The sequence below is a fragment of the Stenella coeruleoalba genome (genome assembly GCF_951394435.1).
Source record: "Stenella coeruleoalba genome assembly, chromosome: 16".
Lineage (NCBI taxonomy): Eukaryota > Metazoa > Chordata > Mammalia > Artiodactyla > Delphinidae > Stenella > Stenella coeruleoalba.
The window spans coordinates 81947289-81963300 of record NC_137162.1 but is presented as its reverse complement, the minus strand read 5'-3'; the positions used below and the strand labels follow the sequence as shown (position 1 = coordinate 81963300).

The following is a 16012-nucleotide window of genomic DNA, read 5'->3' as shown; positions in this document are numbered from 1 at the left end:
ACCAACTGGGGTAGGCTCAGGGTATCACAGGCCGAGCAGGAGAGCCCTGATTTCTGTGCCACGAAATCGAAAGGATCAGGGTATCTGATGAGCTAAAAACCAAACACAGACAGAAGACACGGAGCAGCCTTGTTTCTGCAGAATGATCAAGTTTTCTATATGAAATTTTAAGGATAAAGGTGAACCTGATTCTGATTTTAAAGACTTAAATGTTTTAAAAAAGTTTTAAACAGAGGACAGCTTGTATGATGCAACTCTGATTTTTAGGGGAAATTGTTCAATGTAACAGATGATGTGATGAGAGAACTTTAAACATTATGATATAAAAAATGCATTCCAAATCTTCATGACCTTCTCGAGACAAGAACCCTCAAAGATGGGAAAGGGAGCCCAGTACCCTCTCGGCCACCAAACAGACCTGCTCTGTTCAGACCACAGTCAGGTTGGCTCCAGGTTGGGACCTGGAGCAGAAGATGAAAGGTTTTCCCAGAACATCTTGGGATCACAGAATTTGGCATTTCAGTATGTCTAATGACATGATAGTTATAATACTCACATAAGGAGAAACTGGGCTATTTAAATGAAAGTTGAAACGTAGTCATTTGGAGTTGGTAAACTAAGTTTCAAGGAAAAATTACATACTAATTCTGGGGTTTCGACACACTGTCGTATATTTTAGAAAAGCCAGCTAATTTATTTGGACCATTTCCCCAACTGAAAACTGGGTTGTCTCACAGTTAAAAATCTTGAAGAGTTGGTGATAAAGTAAAGAAAAGTCCTTGATAAAGCTGAAAGATTTTGCCTTTAAGATAATAAGCAAAAAAGAGGGAAAAGTTTAAAAACGTATTCATTTCTCCTTTGTTTAAGCTCTGCAATCCCTGTCTCACTTTGCAGTGCTGTAGGCTAGACGTGGGTGCAGCTCCTCTGTGGCTTCAGGAGTCTTTAGGCAGCCCAGTTTGGTCAAACAGCCTGAAGTTGAGAGTCCAGAGAAATGTAACAGATAGATGGAGATTTTGCACGGAACAGCGTTAAGTACTCTGAATCTTGAGAAGAACCTGCGAATGAATCCTTGGTGCCCCGAGACCGTGGTGAGGCAGGCTAGGCCCCGGGGGCAGAGAGGCCTGGTTGGATCCTACCACCTTGGCTTTTGATCGCTGGGGGACCCGGGAGAGTCATCAACCTGCCCGAGCCTCAGCTCCCTCATCTGTAATATGAAAATGAAGACCCAGGGGAAAGCTGGCCTGTGGGTGTGAAATCTCTCTCTAAAGTGAGGTGTGCCTGACAATTTCTATCACCACCCAGATGAGAGGAGAAGACGAGCCAATCTTGGTGGCTGCTCTGAAGCACACGTCAAGACCCAGAACAGCATCTGTCCAAAGGGCAAGTCCTATCTGGCCACGTTCTGCGGAGACCACAGACAACTCTGCCAGCGCCCAGCGTTAAGTCCCTGCCGACGAGCGTGGACGCCTGCAGACACTGCCGTGTCCCTCTCGTGCAAGCCTGAGAGACAAAAACTAAATAACGGAAAGAAGCAGTGGCTAGTTTAACTCTTTAACAAAAATCAAAGAAAAATGAAAATGATTTGGAAATGGCAACAGTTTAATTGAACCCATTTACTGGCATCTACCCTGTCTGAAAAAGGAAATCAGCAATTTTCTGACTGTTCTTATAACCTGACAGTGAAACTGGCTCACACAATGAAAACGTACATAATCCAGTGTCAAAAACTGGTGATTTACAGAAATCACCCCCGTTTATTTTTTCCAGCAAAGAGGAGAAAAACAAACATGTTTCCACAATTCAGTGTTTGAATCACTAGCAAAAACTGTCTGCCTCATTCAACGTTCCCGGCCACGAGCTCCGGGAACACTCTGATGGCCACGAACCTCCCGTGGTTCAAACGGAACGGAGAGCCCACGCATGAGGATTATGTGAGTTGAAGACAAGATGCCTTCTCACAATGTGCCTACAAAGAAGGTCTTTGAAGAATACCCAAATCTTCAAAGGAATGAAAACACTCCTGTTCTGTTGTTGATTTTTGGTTTTGGGAATAAACTTTCTTCACTGGGAGGAAGGGGTTGTATGACTTTGTAAGTGGAAACCAAGAGGCCGCTGGCTAATACGTATGCCTCCCCTCCCACAGAGCTCTTCTGTCGCCCCAAAACCCTCTTCCATGAATTTTGTTATGGTTCGGAAAGGTAAGGAAAATGACTTCAAGTATTCAATTCCTATCAAAAATTGGTATCAAAAGTAATAAAGGACCTAATTTCTTTATAATTCCATGTTTTAAAAAATAACTTAAGAAGCAAGAGGTCCGGCCCTTTACTTGTATAAATACCACAGCGTAACTAGAGTTTCTTAAGACAACGTGGGGAGGAGTCCGTGTTGAGCACCTCGATCATTGATCTTAACGTTGCGAACGTCTCAGACACGGACGGAAGAGTCTTATAAGAAGGTGAGATACTGAAAAAGAAAAACAAAAAGCAAGGGTGTGAAAATCAACACAACTGTACAAAAAAGGCAAAGCTTACGGTCTATTAATTCCTATTACGATATTCACTTTCCAGTACTCCCTACGCACGACAGCAGACAATGTTACAAAGCAGGGGGCGCTGTGAACAGAGCAGGCCCTGCTGCAGTGCTGATCTGGGGTACGGGCAGGCTCCCACCATGAGCTGCTGGGAAATTCAGCCAGTCTTCAGAAAGAAAAATCAACCCCCGATTTGCACAGTGAGCGTTACGCACACACGTCCCATTGGGGCGCATGCTGGACATGGAACCAGAAGACACAGGTTTCGGGTCCAGCCTTGACCCTTATCAGCTTTAGGGGTTCCTCTCAGCCCCGCTTCCCATATCTGCAGCAAGAGGGAGAGGGTTCCTAACTCCCAGAGCTAGCAGGAGCATGGGACGGGTGTCAAGGTACGCTGTGAAACAGCAGCTGCACAACATAGGCTAGTGTTGCTATCCTTTCCTTAAAGAGTTGTTGAAAGATCAACACTGTAAAATGATGTAGGAAACAGAGGCGAGGGCTTTGACCTTATGGTCGTGTTACTAAAACATGTGTAAACTAGTAAACGTGAAACAAGAATATACTGCAACAAGGTGTAGCTGTTAGGACTTTCCATTACAGAGCTCATGGAATCCTTGCAAACCGGACAAAAGTGTCCTACAGACACAAATTTCTGTTTTAAACAGAGCACAAATTATCCAGCAACTTTTAGAGAGGTTGCTGTGTTCAGTAGGTAATGAAAGGCAGAACTGGAAGTGGTTATGATATAAAGGAATAAATAAGGTTGAACAGTGAGATTTGCTCATTCTTAACTAACTCTGAAAGCATCTGTGAGTTTAATTTCATCGCAAATTTACACGTTCCCCGTGGTGCTTCTGAAAACAAGGGCCAGGAAAGATGAGAGTCTGCTAGGCTCTCCCACCGTAATCGTCAGGGGTAATTTCTGGCTAGCATTTCCTGACTCACGTGTATTCCGCACCTAAATAACAATAAAGTACCACCTTCCCAAAACCTAGAGTGCAGGAAAAATGCAGCTGAAGGGCAGGCACTACCACCCAGACTCAGTCTGAATCGGGTGCAGCTCAGCGTTCAAAGTCGCTCCCGAATACTGACCCTGAGAGTCTGGGACAAAGGGCGGATTAGGCAAGAGATACGGATATCTGACTATATAAATAAGACATTTGTAACCCTTTCTTCACAAACTGGTTTCCTTACTTTATTCATTATTCACGTTTATGCATATACTCACCTGTTAAGGGGTCTTACGCAACAGCAAAAACACTTTAACCTTGAAAAGTGGATTACATTCATTGTATAATCATAACTCATAAAAATGAGTACAATTGCAGTGTCACGACGCTCGAAAGGTAACGGGGAGCCCCTTCTTTCCCTTTTCAGTTGTAACATCCTTTTGCTTGACCCCTATCCAGCAGTTACCTTTTCAAGTTCATCCAGCTTTTAGCTATTTTGCTAAAGGCCTCTGAACCAGGGGCGGTCATAGCTTCAAAGTCAACCAACTGAAAAAGAAAGAAATTTAACAATGTGACCAACAGGGAGGGGAAGCTCCCTTTGGGATCCGTTCGTGTGTCTCAACACAAAACCCCAGATTGGGATTTAAACGCTTCCCTTCCAGCTCCAGCTCCGACATACCTTCCCTTTGGGAATTTTTCCTGCTACTTCCTTTCCACTCGCCATCAGGGCTCCCACAATCACTGAGTAAGCGATCACACTGTTTAGGTAAAGAACAATTACGGGTCAGTCCCAGGCCACGGACAGTTACCACGTTAGAGCTTACCACGGATTTTCCATCCTAAGAGATGACATTTTATTTCTCTTAAGAATTCTCTGGACATTAAACATAAGAATATTTTCATTTGCCTTAAAAATATTTACTAATAAAACTATTTACTGATTTACTAATTTAAGGGTAAACGTGTAAGAATAATATTTTTCTGAGAACAAAAAGTATCTTTTAATTAGGAGTTTTCTCCTCACTTGGCTTTTCTCTTGTTGTGAAAGAGTGAATTAGAAAATGTGCCTGCTTGTATTTTTAACATCTTCATGAGGCTTGGCTTTAAAACGCAATATATACGATATACTTTGTAAATGCAAACATATTAATATTATCGTTTAAACATTAAACACTGTGGCCCCGAAGACGAAACAAGCAGAACGCGTTTGCAGAACGCACTAACAGACTGGCCCGAAGCCGGCTGCGCTACGGGGACATCCCGGCATGTCCGGACTCACTCTGGATCCTGACGTCTTTGTGGCACCAGCTCTGTGCCCTGTGCCAGGCAGCCCAGGACGAAGACAACTAAGACAGACGTCTTGCCCCGGCGAGCGGACACCAGAGAGAGTGAGCCCGCCCCGGGGTCGCCTGCCAGGGAAGCCCTCACTGAGGCCGCGGCCACATGCGCTGCATCTTCGAGGGCCACGGGCGGGGCCCCCGAGGCAGAGGAGGGGGAAGCGGACCGGCGTGGGGGGGACAGGAAGGTGTGGGCATGGGCTGGGGGCGTGGGGAGGCAGAGAGCAGGGCGGCACAGCCGCTGTGAGGACACGTGCGTGCACAGCGCCTGTGAGGGCGGCGGGCGGAAGGCGGCACGTGGAGGGCATCGCGGGCACATCTAATGACGACTGTCCCGAAGGCACAAGGTTTATGTTCCCATTTGGTTTCAATGCCGTCGTTACCGTTATGTAAGCTCCGCGTAAGGGCACGCACCCGTCTACACCGGAGTGCTCACTACGAGCCTAGTTTCCATCCATCACCACACAGGGGACCCCCTTCGCCCATGTCGCCCACCCGCCCCCAACGCTTTTGTCATATTATAACAACACTTACTACCACATTTTGGAGAGTTTTACTCTCTAAAGTAGTACTTAAAGATCAAGACATTTAACTGTATTACTTTAGCCAAAGCGTCTTAAAGTCAAACATGTGCTACGATGGCATGCGCCACTCGCATGATTTACTGTGCACGGTACCAGGGAAAAGGGGAGAAAAAGAAAGCCTACAGACGCACCCTTGTTTGAGTGACACCTGAAAGATGCCTGGTGACTTCAGTAAGTAGCAAGAATTCATTCATAATAACAAAAATACTTTGCAATGATTGGTGACCCAAAAGTATTAAACGTTAGGGCTAAAGGTCAATTAATGGTCAAAACTTGGGGGCTAGGGGAGAACAGGGCAGGGTACAGTCTGGGCAAATATCAGGAATTAAAGCACAGGGCGCACACGTGCGCACACAGTGAGACTTCGAGCTCCAGCCTATAAACGCCAAGCACCTTCTTTTAAAAGTACCTTCCAAGACTCTTGGTGGTGCAGTAGATCAAGGACATCACGTTTGGGTGGACTTTGAAAAAAACCAAGAGGTCTTCCCACCATTGCTGGGGTACCTGTACCCAGGGCCCCACAGGAGATGTAAGCAAAAGGAGTGCGTTCTTCACTCCAAAAACTGTCAGATTAGAGGATATCACTCACCTGGATCCGCGAGAGAGCGGCATTAAATTATAAAAGTAATAAACTAAGGATAAGATTAAGTTGCCAACAGCATCAGTCTCCTAGGGAAAAAAAAAAACATGTGCTTATGAACTTAAATAACAGATTATAAACTCATTTCTTATCAGGTGACAAGACACATCAGAAGCATTTACATTAGGAAGAGGATTATTTCCTTCTTCTTCTACAAGAACCTACTTTCCACATCCTTGAATATTTTATACTCTTCCCAATGATATACCTCACGAGAGGGTATACATTCAGTTCGGTTTAGAGCAGTACGTCCCCAGCTGCCTTTAAAACTGCAACCGTTTCTGATAAACCTAGACATCTGTTTCAGTCTATAATGTTACTTGAAATGTCGACATATACATTGAGATTAAAATAAAACAAAGCACTTATTAATACTGAATACACTTTCTCAGACTACAGGCCTCTCTACTCCAGGGTTCTGATTAGTGCCCTACCCCCACCCACTGAGATTTAGGTGATCAGTGTACTTAATTTATGGGTATAAACTGATTAAGATCCTGAGAAACAAAGTAACTTCCCAAGGGCCACGGGCATCCATTCCAGAACGCGGATCGAGTGGCCGCTACACTCTCCACACAGTGGACAGCTACAGCGACGGAGGTGACGTTGCAGCTCCTGCTACCAAGGAGCCCCACCTTGAGTCGGGGAAGCAACGGAGGGCAGAGGTCACAGTCCAGGAGAGCATCACTAGATGCAGCACAGGTCATGTCCATCGTGGACCAACCTGTTCTCTTAAATCTTGACAAAGCCCAAATTTCTGATACTATGACACAGTCACTACATACATGTATCATTCCCCTTCCCCAGTTTCTGTACTTACTAAATACGGGAATTGTCTCTACAAGAATATTAAAAGAAATATTTACCGCTCAATTAAAGCTGATTTCAAGCATAAACTGTGTAATCCCAAGGAAAGGGTAAAGGCTTTAAGCAGTGTACAAAAGAATCAGAAGCAGCATGGATAAAATGAAGATAAACGAAGACCTACCCCGAATTCTGATGAGAGAATCAGTACTTTTCCTTTCGCTGTTAGATCTTTATAAAGTGCATCTATTTCGGCGTGATATAACTGTGTTCTTTCTTCTGTGGTCTGGGTTTCCACGGAAAATAGTATATTGCCTACCCTAAAAATACAAGAAGGTGTGTCGAAGGCACGTATGATACGGTTCAAAGAGCTAAGCACAGAAGGGTGGGGAGGGCAGCGTGGCGACGGGGGCACAGGACGCAAGGAAGACTGTCTCTGCCTCTCTGAGCAGACAGATGGGGCGTGGCTCACAGCAGGCAGCTTTTCCACAAAATACGGTTTTGCTCAGTCTAAGTGTAGGCCCTGCTTACATGAGCTTCAGCTAACACAGGAGGAGGAAACTACACAGAGTAGAATGTATTTCAATGCCCAGGAAACATTTTATCAGACAGGCACCCTATTACAATAGAAGAGCAGGGGCCGGGGCTGTGCCCTGAAAGCGAGTTCAGGGCCTCCGCTGTTTCCTTTTCTATTAAGCTTCTGCCGCATGAGCTCCATGGGAGGCTCTGTGGAGGATATAAATTCTATGCAACAGGTAGTTACTGGATAACGCCGGTACCCAAACGCTGAAAATACTCCTCAGACCCTCTAAAGGACAACACAGCAGAGCTGCCGCGTTGATGGAGGGACGGAGGGGAAACGAGGCCACAGATTATGAGCCCATGCGTAGAGCCGTAACAGTTCATCAGAGGTCCCAAGGAGAGAGAGTTGATCTGCTCTGGAAGACAGGGAAGAAAACAGGAAATGCTTGCGGAGGAAGGGGCCTGAGCCTGGGTCTTGAAGAGGAGGACGGCGATGCCAGAGCGCAGAGCCAGGAGGTGGGAGGTGACCTCGGCGAACAAGCAGTCCAGCTGAATTAGCAGGCCGGGCGCTGGCAGGAAAGTGCTTCAGGGAGGCAGGAGGCGTTGTTTGAGGCCATGATTACAAAAGGCCTGAATGTACGGCACGGGGGCCGATGTTGGTGTCAACAGGCAACGGCAGGGTATGGACTGGGGAGGGAGCTCTGGAGCCACGGGGGCGCCCCGTGGACCCGGCCTTAGGACCCGAGGATGCACGGGCCAGCCACAGGAGACCGGAGATGGAGGCATGGGTCATGAGTAGGGGTCGGAGGCCCCGAGCGAGACTGACAACAAATGGGGTGAGACAGACAGCTGAGCAAAGACGCTGTGTTTCAGGGAAGGACTTATGGACTCTTACTCGGCAGTTGCATTTCTGCCTGGGTGAAGAGGTAGGAGAAAAAAATTTCACCTCGACAGAAGACCCTGGAATTCCTTCTGGGGGGAGGATGACCCTTATTGGGAAAGTACTTTGATAAGTGGCTTGGGTTAGAGACGGAGACCTCAACGACGTGGCAGAGTCATAGAATCTGGAAGTTGCTAAACGGGGGTTTCCTCATGAAGGCCTGTGTAAGTTTGGACAAGGAAACCAGAGCCCAGCAGGGGCTGAGAGGACATGGCTCCCGCCGCTGAGCTGCCGGAAGTCCCTGATGCAGAAGTGGTGGAGCCTCCTAGGGAAGCAACTGAGGAGAGCGCTGTTTCGGGGACGGCAGTGAATGGAGAGGGTCAAGGTCATTCCACCCAGAACTCAAGGGATACGGAGGCTCCTAGGTGAAGTGTGGATTTCAGATGTAAATAAAATGATCATTAAAAACGGTCACTGCGGCGCTACTACTGATAAGGTGAAAAAATGGGAAACACCCTGAATGATCAATGACAAAAAAATTAGTAGCAGCAACTCTACAATATCCCTAAAATGGAATATGATGCAATTTTTTAAAATGCTTCTAAGAATAGGATATGGGGAAATGTTCGTAGTAAGGCTAGAAAACAAACAGGTTGTAAAACAATATGTGCAGTATAATCTCAGTTTTTAAAGGAAATAATGATTTAAAATTTTTAATCTTTGCTTATCTGTATTCTAAAGTTTCAATAAGACTGCACTTACACTCTCATACTACTTTAAAACCTATATTTAAAAATCCAATAACAGCCTTCAACCTGCCAATCTCTCATCTTTTTTCCATTTAATGAGTAAACGTCTTACCCACGACAAACTTCAAGAACCTGGAAGAATGCTTTCCACAAACCACATCAGACATTATACTTAATATCTAGAAAGTTGTTAGATGTAGCACAGTCAGAAAATCTATCTGCTGGTGTAATAATCTAAATGTCACGTTAAAAAAAAAAAAAAAGCTGGTTCTCGTTGCACACTGGACCTTGATAATCTCCGTTTTAGGAGACAGCCAAAGCCCAGGAGGTCCGATCTCCCGCAGCAGCGCCAAGCATCTGCATGCCTTCTGACACCAGCCCCCGTCTGCGCACCCGCACGTGGGAAGCACACGTACTTGTCTCCTGTAATAGTGATCGTGAAGCCGTCATATTCCTTCCCTTGGTCTTTGAGGCTGGGAACTTTTGTGTTCACAGTGAACCCATCCTTCGTTTTAGTATTAAACTGCTTTCGGGGAAAAAGAAAATTCACGTTACTGGTGAGATTCACTGTAAATTCCCAACTGCCACTGTGCAGCGCCGACTCCGACTTTCATGTTTTTAAGAAGGGTCACGATGTGCCAGACACCGTGTATTCTCTGTCCTGGCCCCATGCCCCAACCCAGACTCCCAGCCCAAGTCACGCTCCCCGTGGCCCCTGCCAGAGGGCAGCAGAGAACCTCAGAGCAAAAGGCGCACAGCCTCCCTGCAATGGCAAGGCCCTGCTCACTGCTAAGAGCTCCCTTGGGGTCTTTTCTCTTGTTCATCTTAAGCGGCAGCCACACTGATACTTTGCAGAATAGCTGTGCTCAACATCCTATGATTCGAAAGAGCACCTTGTGTTTATTCTACTGCTTCTTCAAAGGAGACTCTCATCTGTCTGCAAATACTCAGAATTTTGTCACCTGAGAATTTTACACACACACATGCACACACCCCAACTCCGCAGACCACAGAGTGACAAAGCAATGTATTCTAAAGGAATTACACAGAGATCAGAGTGGCCCTTAAGGGTGATGAGTATGAACACGGCTTTCTGTTGAAAACACTTTTGACGAAGTGAAATGCCAATAAATCACTCCAGAAAAATCCTCCCCAATTCGGTTATTTAGTGTAGCCAACATGTTTTTAGGATTGACAGACTTGAATAAGAGAATCAATGGTAACATTAAAAGAGGTCGTGCTTCGCATAAGATATTGGAGGGAAAGTTTGCCCCAAAACAGCGACAGCCAGCAGGCGTTCACCAAGGTCCAGAGAAGGACATAGATGAAGGGACGTCAGCAGGAGAGCGGGCGGCAGGGGCCGAGACGGGAGGTGTCCCGTAGGAGGACAGAGACTTGTAGAGGCAGAAGGCGCTAACACTTAGTATGTGCCGTGCTCTTTCATGCCCACAGCGTGCCCATAAGACAGGACACGACCTCCATCTTACAGGTGAGGAAACCGAGTTGGTGAGGTGAAGCGAGGTGAGGTCTGGCCCGAGTTGGCACGAGGGAGTGGCAGAGTGGAAGCAGGGACCCAGGCCCTCTCGACGTCCAGTCCCCTAACTTACTAACCAGCTGCCCCGAGGGGAGCTGAGGTACATCTGAACTTGGCTTTTCAGAAAGCAAAAGTGAATGTGCTGAAAAAGTACACGTACCTTTCAGCAGAAGTACCTATATCTCAGTGGAGGCTGTCACGGCATCATATTCACCAAGCACTTTAAACACAAAGGCGTATTTTTATATACTTCCACGTGTGCCTTTAGAAAGGCCAGTGTGCCCACAGCCTGGCTGGAGGTGCGGTGAGCAAAACCACAGTGGGACGGCCACTCCCAGATGTGGCCAGACAGGCCGTGACTTTGCACTGGGAGCCAGGCACTGGGCGGGCGATGCCCGGCCCCTTAGCTGCTCTCCAGGCGACTGCAGCCTTTTGTCCATTGCGCTTTTCTTTTTAGACAAAGATATACATATATTAAAATATCCCTAAGCTGATTTTGTATTCTGCCTAATATAGTAAATTTAAATGCCTAAAATACCCACAGGACAGCTAAAGACTGAAACCTGAGTCAGGCTCTAGTTTTCCTTCTGTCTGGCGGATCCAGCGGCCCTCGGTGCGGCCCTTCTGCCCCTTCGGGGGCGTCTGGGGAATTTATGGGATAATGTGGTGGCTGAGGGGACGAGGTGCTGGGGACGGCCACACAGGCGCGACTCCCACTGGACGTCCGTGTAGATGAGGAACTGTTTATAATGTAATGAGTTTCTAGGCCTGGAGCCAGACTCCGTTTTACACTCACACGCTAAATATTGGTTACATTTTAATACACGCTGACTTTCCTAGGAATGCAAACAGCATATACATTGAGGAAAGAGGATACTCTACAGCGTGTGGAACTTTATTAAGTGCGGTTTACCATTACAGAAAACCGTTATCGCCAACATCGTAGCTCGTGATACTTGAGTCACCAAATGACACACGGATACAGGGCTGCATCTGTCGCTGTCACGTTCACCAAGATTATACACACCTGTGCAAGCAACTGGCTACTTCTTTGTGGCTTCTCATGAAGACATGCCTGAATGTTGACACACTGAAATACATGGTTTTCTACTATAAACAAGTTACCTTTTAGAACTCCCTTACGGCACTGTGGTGACTTTTGAAAGAATTTTTTGAGTAGATGGGATACATTCTTTATGAATTTCATTCTAGTGCAGTAAAGGGGCCATCTGAACATGTTTACTGAGTTAAGGCGGGTCTGAGAAGACTGAGAACCACTGCCTCAGTTCATGAGACCCTCACAACGAGCAGGTTGGCCGGAATCACGGCTCTCCAACACATGAGAGCCTGGGATGAGACCGGGAGAGCCTGTCAAACCCGGCGAGCAGACCGGACCCTGGGTACAGAGTCAGCTCACGGCTTTGTCCATGACGGGATGCTTCCTGGTTATTCTTTAGAAATGGATAAGCTTTGGTCAGTCATAGAAATTTCTTAATGTTTATTTGATGTAAATCAATCTCATCTACTATAGCTACAAGGAGAACATTGATTCAAGTTTTATGTTATAGTTCAAACCATTAACTGAAAAAAACCAAACCAACCTGCTGCTGGTGCATTATGGGTAGTTATGTTCCTAGGTGGAGAAAAGGTGCATAAAATTATAACTTCTTAATGGATTGTACTTTTAAACAATATAATTGCTGTCCCGTGACACGCCCTTTATCTTGAATTCCAATGTTTCTGATACTGCCACACCTGCTTTTCTTCAGTAGCATTTGCCTGCCTACCTTTCCGCCTTCAATGTTTTGAATGTCATCTCGTTGTGGGTGTTTCCTGTGAACAGAACCTAGCTGGGCTTTAAAATACCGATCTGAGATGCTCATTCTTTCAGTGAGGGCTCGATTATTCACGTCATGTTGAGACCCAGCATCCACTACAGACATTTCCTCCTTACCTTTTCCCCCCTCTCTTTCTGTGAGCTTTTAGTTGAACTGACTTTGTTTTCTTTATTCCATTTTCCTACCTTCTAGGGTCTGTTTTGTTTTATTTTCGTTATTCTGCAGAATGTGTTTTTATCAGTGTTTTCAAGTAGCACACTTTATAAAACTTAAAATACTTGTTAACAAACAGGCATTTAATAATTACGAGTTCGTTTTGTAAAAAGTACTGGGCTTCCCTGGTGGCGCAGTGGTTAAGAATCCGCCTGCCAATGCACAGAACACGAGTTTGAGTCCTGGTCCGGGAAGATCCCCCCATGCCACGGGGCAACGGAGCCCATGCGCCACAACTACTGAGGCTGTGCTCTAGAGCCCGCAAGCCACAACTACTGAGCCCGTGTGCCACAACTACTGAAGCCCATGAGCCTAGAGCCCGTGCTCTGCAACAAGAGAAGCCACCACAATGAGAAGCCCGCGCACCACAATGAAGAGTAGCCCCCGCTCGCTGCAACTACAAAGAGCCCAAGCCCAGCAACGAAGACCCGACGCAGCCAAAAATAAATATAAAAATAAAATAAATTAATTTTAAAAAAAGTACTAACTGTTTCCCCTAAAAACGCCTACTGCGATTTTGATGATAAATTTACCTTCATAATTGGAAGGAGGTCTTCCACTTTGTGGACCTTTTCCAGAGCTTCTCTAACTTCCAACAATCCTTTAGGATTATTAGCTCTTAAAAAGGGAAAGAGAGATGGCAACTAAAATTAATACAGAAATTAATAATTATGCTCTCACCTTTAATTTAAATAAATCATCCTTAATTACTAGTGGCTCAATATTCAAAACAGTGGACCACAAACAAAGTTTTGAAATAATGGGATGGTTTAATCTAATGAGTATTGGGCTACAGATGAGAATTAAGGAAACAAGACAGCAGTCTGTCTAGAACATGAACTGGGGAAAACCTGAAAGGATGGACAGCCAATGTCTGTGTGGACATGCATGGGTCTGGGCTTGGTCAGAAAACCTTGATTCTCCTATTCCAACTATGAAATTAGAAGTGAATGGTTTTTCTTCCTAAAGTTGCTCAAATGGAAGTATCCTACTAAGCTCTTATACCAATTTTATATTTACTTGGTGAACTAATATTCAGAATTCCTTTTTCCCCAGAATTCTGTCCACTGTCCTGTCTCTACTGTACTGCCTCTCAGTTGAGGGAGAATGAGTATTAAGGTGAAAATCCCTCATTTAATCCCTAATTAAGAAATTCAAAGAAACATCCTGCTTTGAATTCAAAGAAAGGCTAGACACTTTCAAAGAGGCTAGAAAAGTCACAGCAATGTGTGTAAGATAAAAATACTCAGTTAAGGTCCATGGATTTTGTGGAGCTCTTAAAAAGAAGGTTGATAAATGATTATGAAAGGTTTTATGATTCCAAACAGTATGTAAAAATATGACACATTTTGTTTGGTCTGTCAATAGGCTTGGTTTTCAAGTTTCATAAATATAACTAATGTAAAATACATAAAATTTATCCATTACTATGAAAAGAAAATTGAAAGATTACCCATGATAAACTAGAATTCTATCTTTAATAAAATGAAGAATTTTCTCAAAATATTCCAGGTATCTCATGTTGATCACCTGACCCCTGTAAGAAAAAACAATTAAGAATGTTTTTACAAAGAAATATGTTCCACACAATATCTAATTTCAAAGCTAATTCAAAAGGACAATAAGAGAGCTGGGAAATTCGCTTGTTTGCAGCCAAAGAACGGGAGAAACAAACACCTGTCTAAGCAAGACTGATGGTCAGCGACTGGGCTTATTCTGGTGGGAAAGGCACCAAACTCAGCCCTGGAGATGCCAAAACAGGAAGAAAAGTCCTCAGGTACTTAAACGGGGCTCAGACTTGTATGTCCCTTTCCCCTTATGGATCCTTTCCCTTTTTCGGCAATATGCTCCTTTCTGCCCCTCAGGGCTCCTGATAGCACTAGGGGCTAATACTCCTTGCTGTCCAGCTTACTAGCTGTCTTCATCTCCTCTACCACTCTAAACAGTATTTTCCTCCCGTTTCTATCCCCACCCCCATTTTTAAAACTCTCCCAGAACCTCACGTACAGCCAACACGCCGATGTACCCATCCAGCTGACGCACGTGTCCGGCAACACACACAGCCGACTGCTTCCCGGGCACGGCTCCCTGGACTCCCCGCAGGCGAGTCAAACCTCAGGTTCAGGAACTCACCCCAGCTCCCCAGTGTGTTCACCTACGTTCTGCCCTGGGGCTTCCTGGCCTACTGGGGCAACCACGTGCCCGCTCGGCAATGGGACCGCCTACCCGCAGCTTCACGCTCGCCCTCACTTCTAACCCACCCCCAGTGTTCCGACCCTGCCTTCTCAGTATCCACTCTTCCCCTCCAGCTCACTTCCACAAAGCTTTCAAGACCTCGGGACCAGTGCACCGGAATGTTCCACAACTGTCTAACCAGTCCCACGCCTCCAAGGGAAGTCGCTGCCCTCTCATCTATTCTGCCACCTGTGGCCAAAGTGATCACCCAAATGTGTAAATCTGTTCAGCTCGCTTCTCTGCTTCTGATCTCTGAATGACTCTCTTTTATTTCAGGACAAAAAGTGCCTGAGCATGGATATGTTAGCTATATTTGGGGGAAAAAAAGCTGTTTATGTTTCAGCCTCTGCCTGTCTTTCCAGCCCCGACTGCTGACAGCCCCTTAATCATAAACTAACCACCAGTCATAATGAATTAGTGATACCTCCCTGACCATGCCTGACTCACAGGTGCGGCCACGCCTGACTCACAGGTGGGTCCATGCCTGACTCACAGGTGCGGCCATGCCTCACCCCCCTCTCTGCTTTCCATCTTTCCAAACAGCATCACCTGAAGGCTGGACTGGGACCCCCCCCCCCACCCTACCCCCGCCCTCCGGCATCCTGTACACGTGACCACCACCACTCTTAACACACTACACGGTAGGCTCATAGCTCAGTGAGGTCCATCTTCGTCACTAAGCTACAAGCCTTCTGCCGTGAGAGGCTGTACGTCACGGCTCAATCACCATCGTGCTGCACAGCACATGGAGAGTGGCCTTTAGTTAAAGCTAGTTGAGTCTACCTGTGAATGTCACAAATTATTCTGTAGGAAACAGGAATATACAAGTCACAAGGGGAAAGGAAATTTATTTTCTAGGAATTAAAAAAATAAATGTCTTAAGAACATTTCCATTAAACTTAAATGTCAAAGTTGTATACTATACTATTTTCTTGATTCAGGGTTCTGGAATTCGAAGCATTTTAGATGTGACACAACTACCATAGGTGTAAAATTTACCTAAAATTAAATTCAGTGGGTCTGATACTGAAGCTGATACTCTTTAATATTTGCTCATCATATACCTAGAGGGTGGCTAAGCACATGAAGGGTCCGGTAACGAGGTGAGCACTTCACCCACGCCCCTAACTTGCCAGAGCCTCTGGACAAAACAAAAGCTCTCCAGGTAACCTGGCTCATCCTCCCAGGAAGGCAGC

General features: G+C 45.7%; 1 protein-coding gene across 6 annotated transcripts in view; it reads right to left on the bottom strand.

Annotated features, from left to right (window-relative positions):
- Positions 1 to 598: 598 nt before the first annotated feature.
- TTC13 (tetratricopeptide repeat domain 13) overlaps positions 599 to 16012 on the bottom strand; it is a 71217-nt gene continuing 55803 nt past the window's right edge. For 2 of the 6 annotated variants that reach the window (XM_079899210.1, XM_079899212.1), the window contains 8 exons: positions 14035 to 14118; positions 13115 to 13199; positions 9413 to 9522; positions 7030 to 7165; positions 5991 to 6070; positions 4160 to 4238; positions 3947 to 4026; positions 600 to 2463 (listed from right to left, as the gene is read on the bottom strand). In XM_079899210.1, coding sequence (XP_079755336.1) covers positions 2349 to 2463; positions 3947 to 4026; positions 4160 to 4238; positions 5991 to 6070; positions 7030 to 7165; positions 9413 to 9522; positions 13115 to 13199; positions 14035 to 14118 — 769 coding nt within the window. In that variant the 3' untranslated portion in view covers positions 600 to 2348. Of the gene's footprint in view, positions 2464 to 3946; positions 4027 to 4159; positions 4239 to 5990; positions 6071 to 7029; positions 7166 to 9412; positions 9523 to 13114; positions 13200 to 14034; positions 14119 to 16012 lie in introns of all 6 variants that reach the window. The other 4 variants (XM_079899211.1, XM_079899213.1, XM_079899208.1 and 1 more) reach the window with 3 other exon arrangements.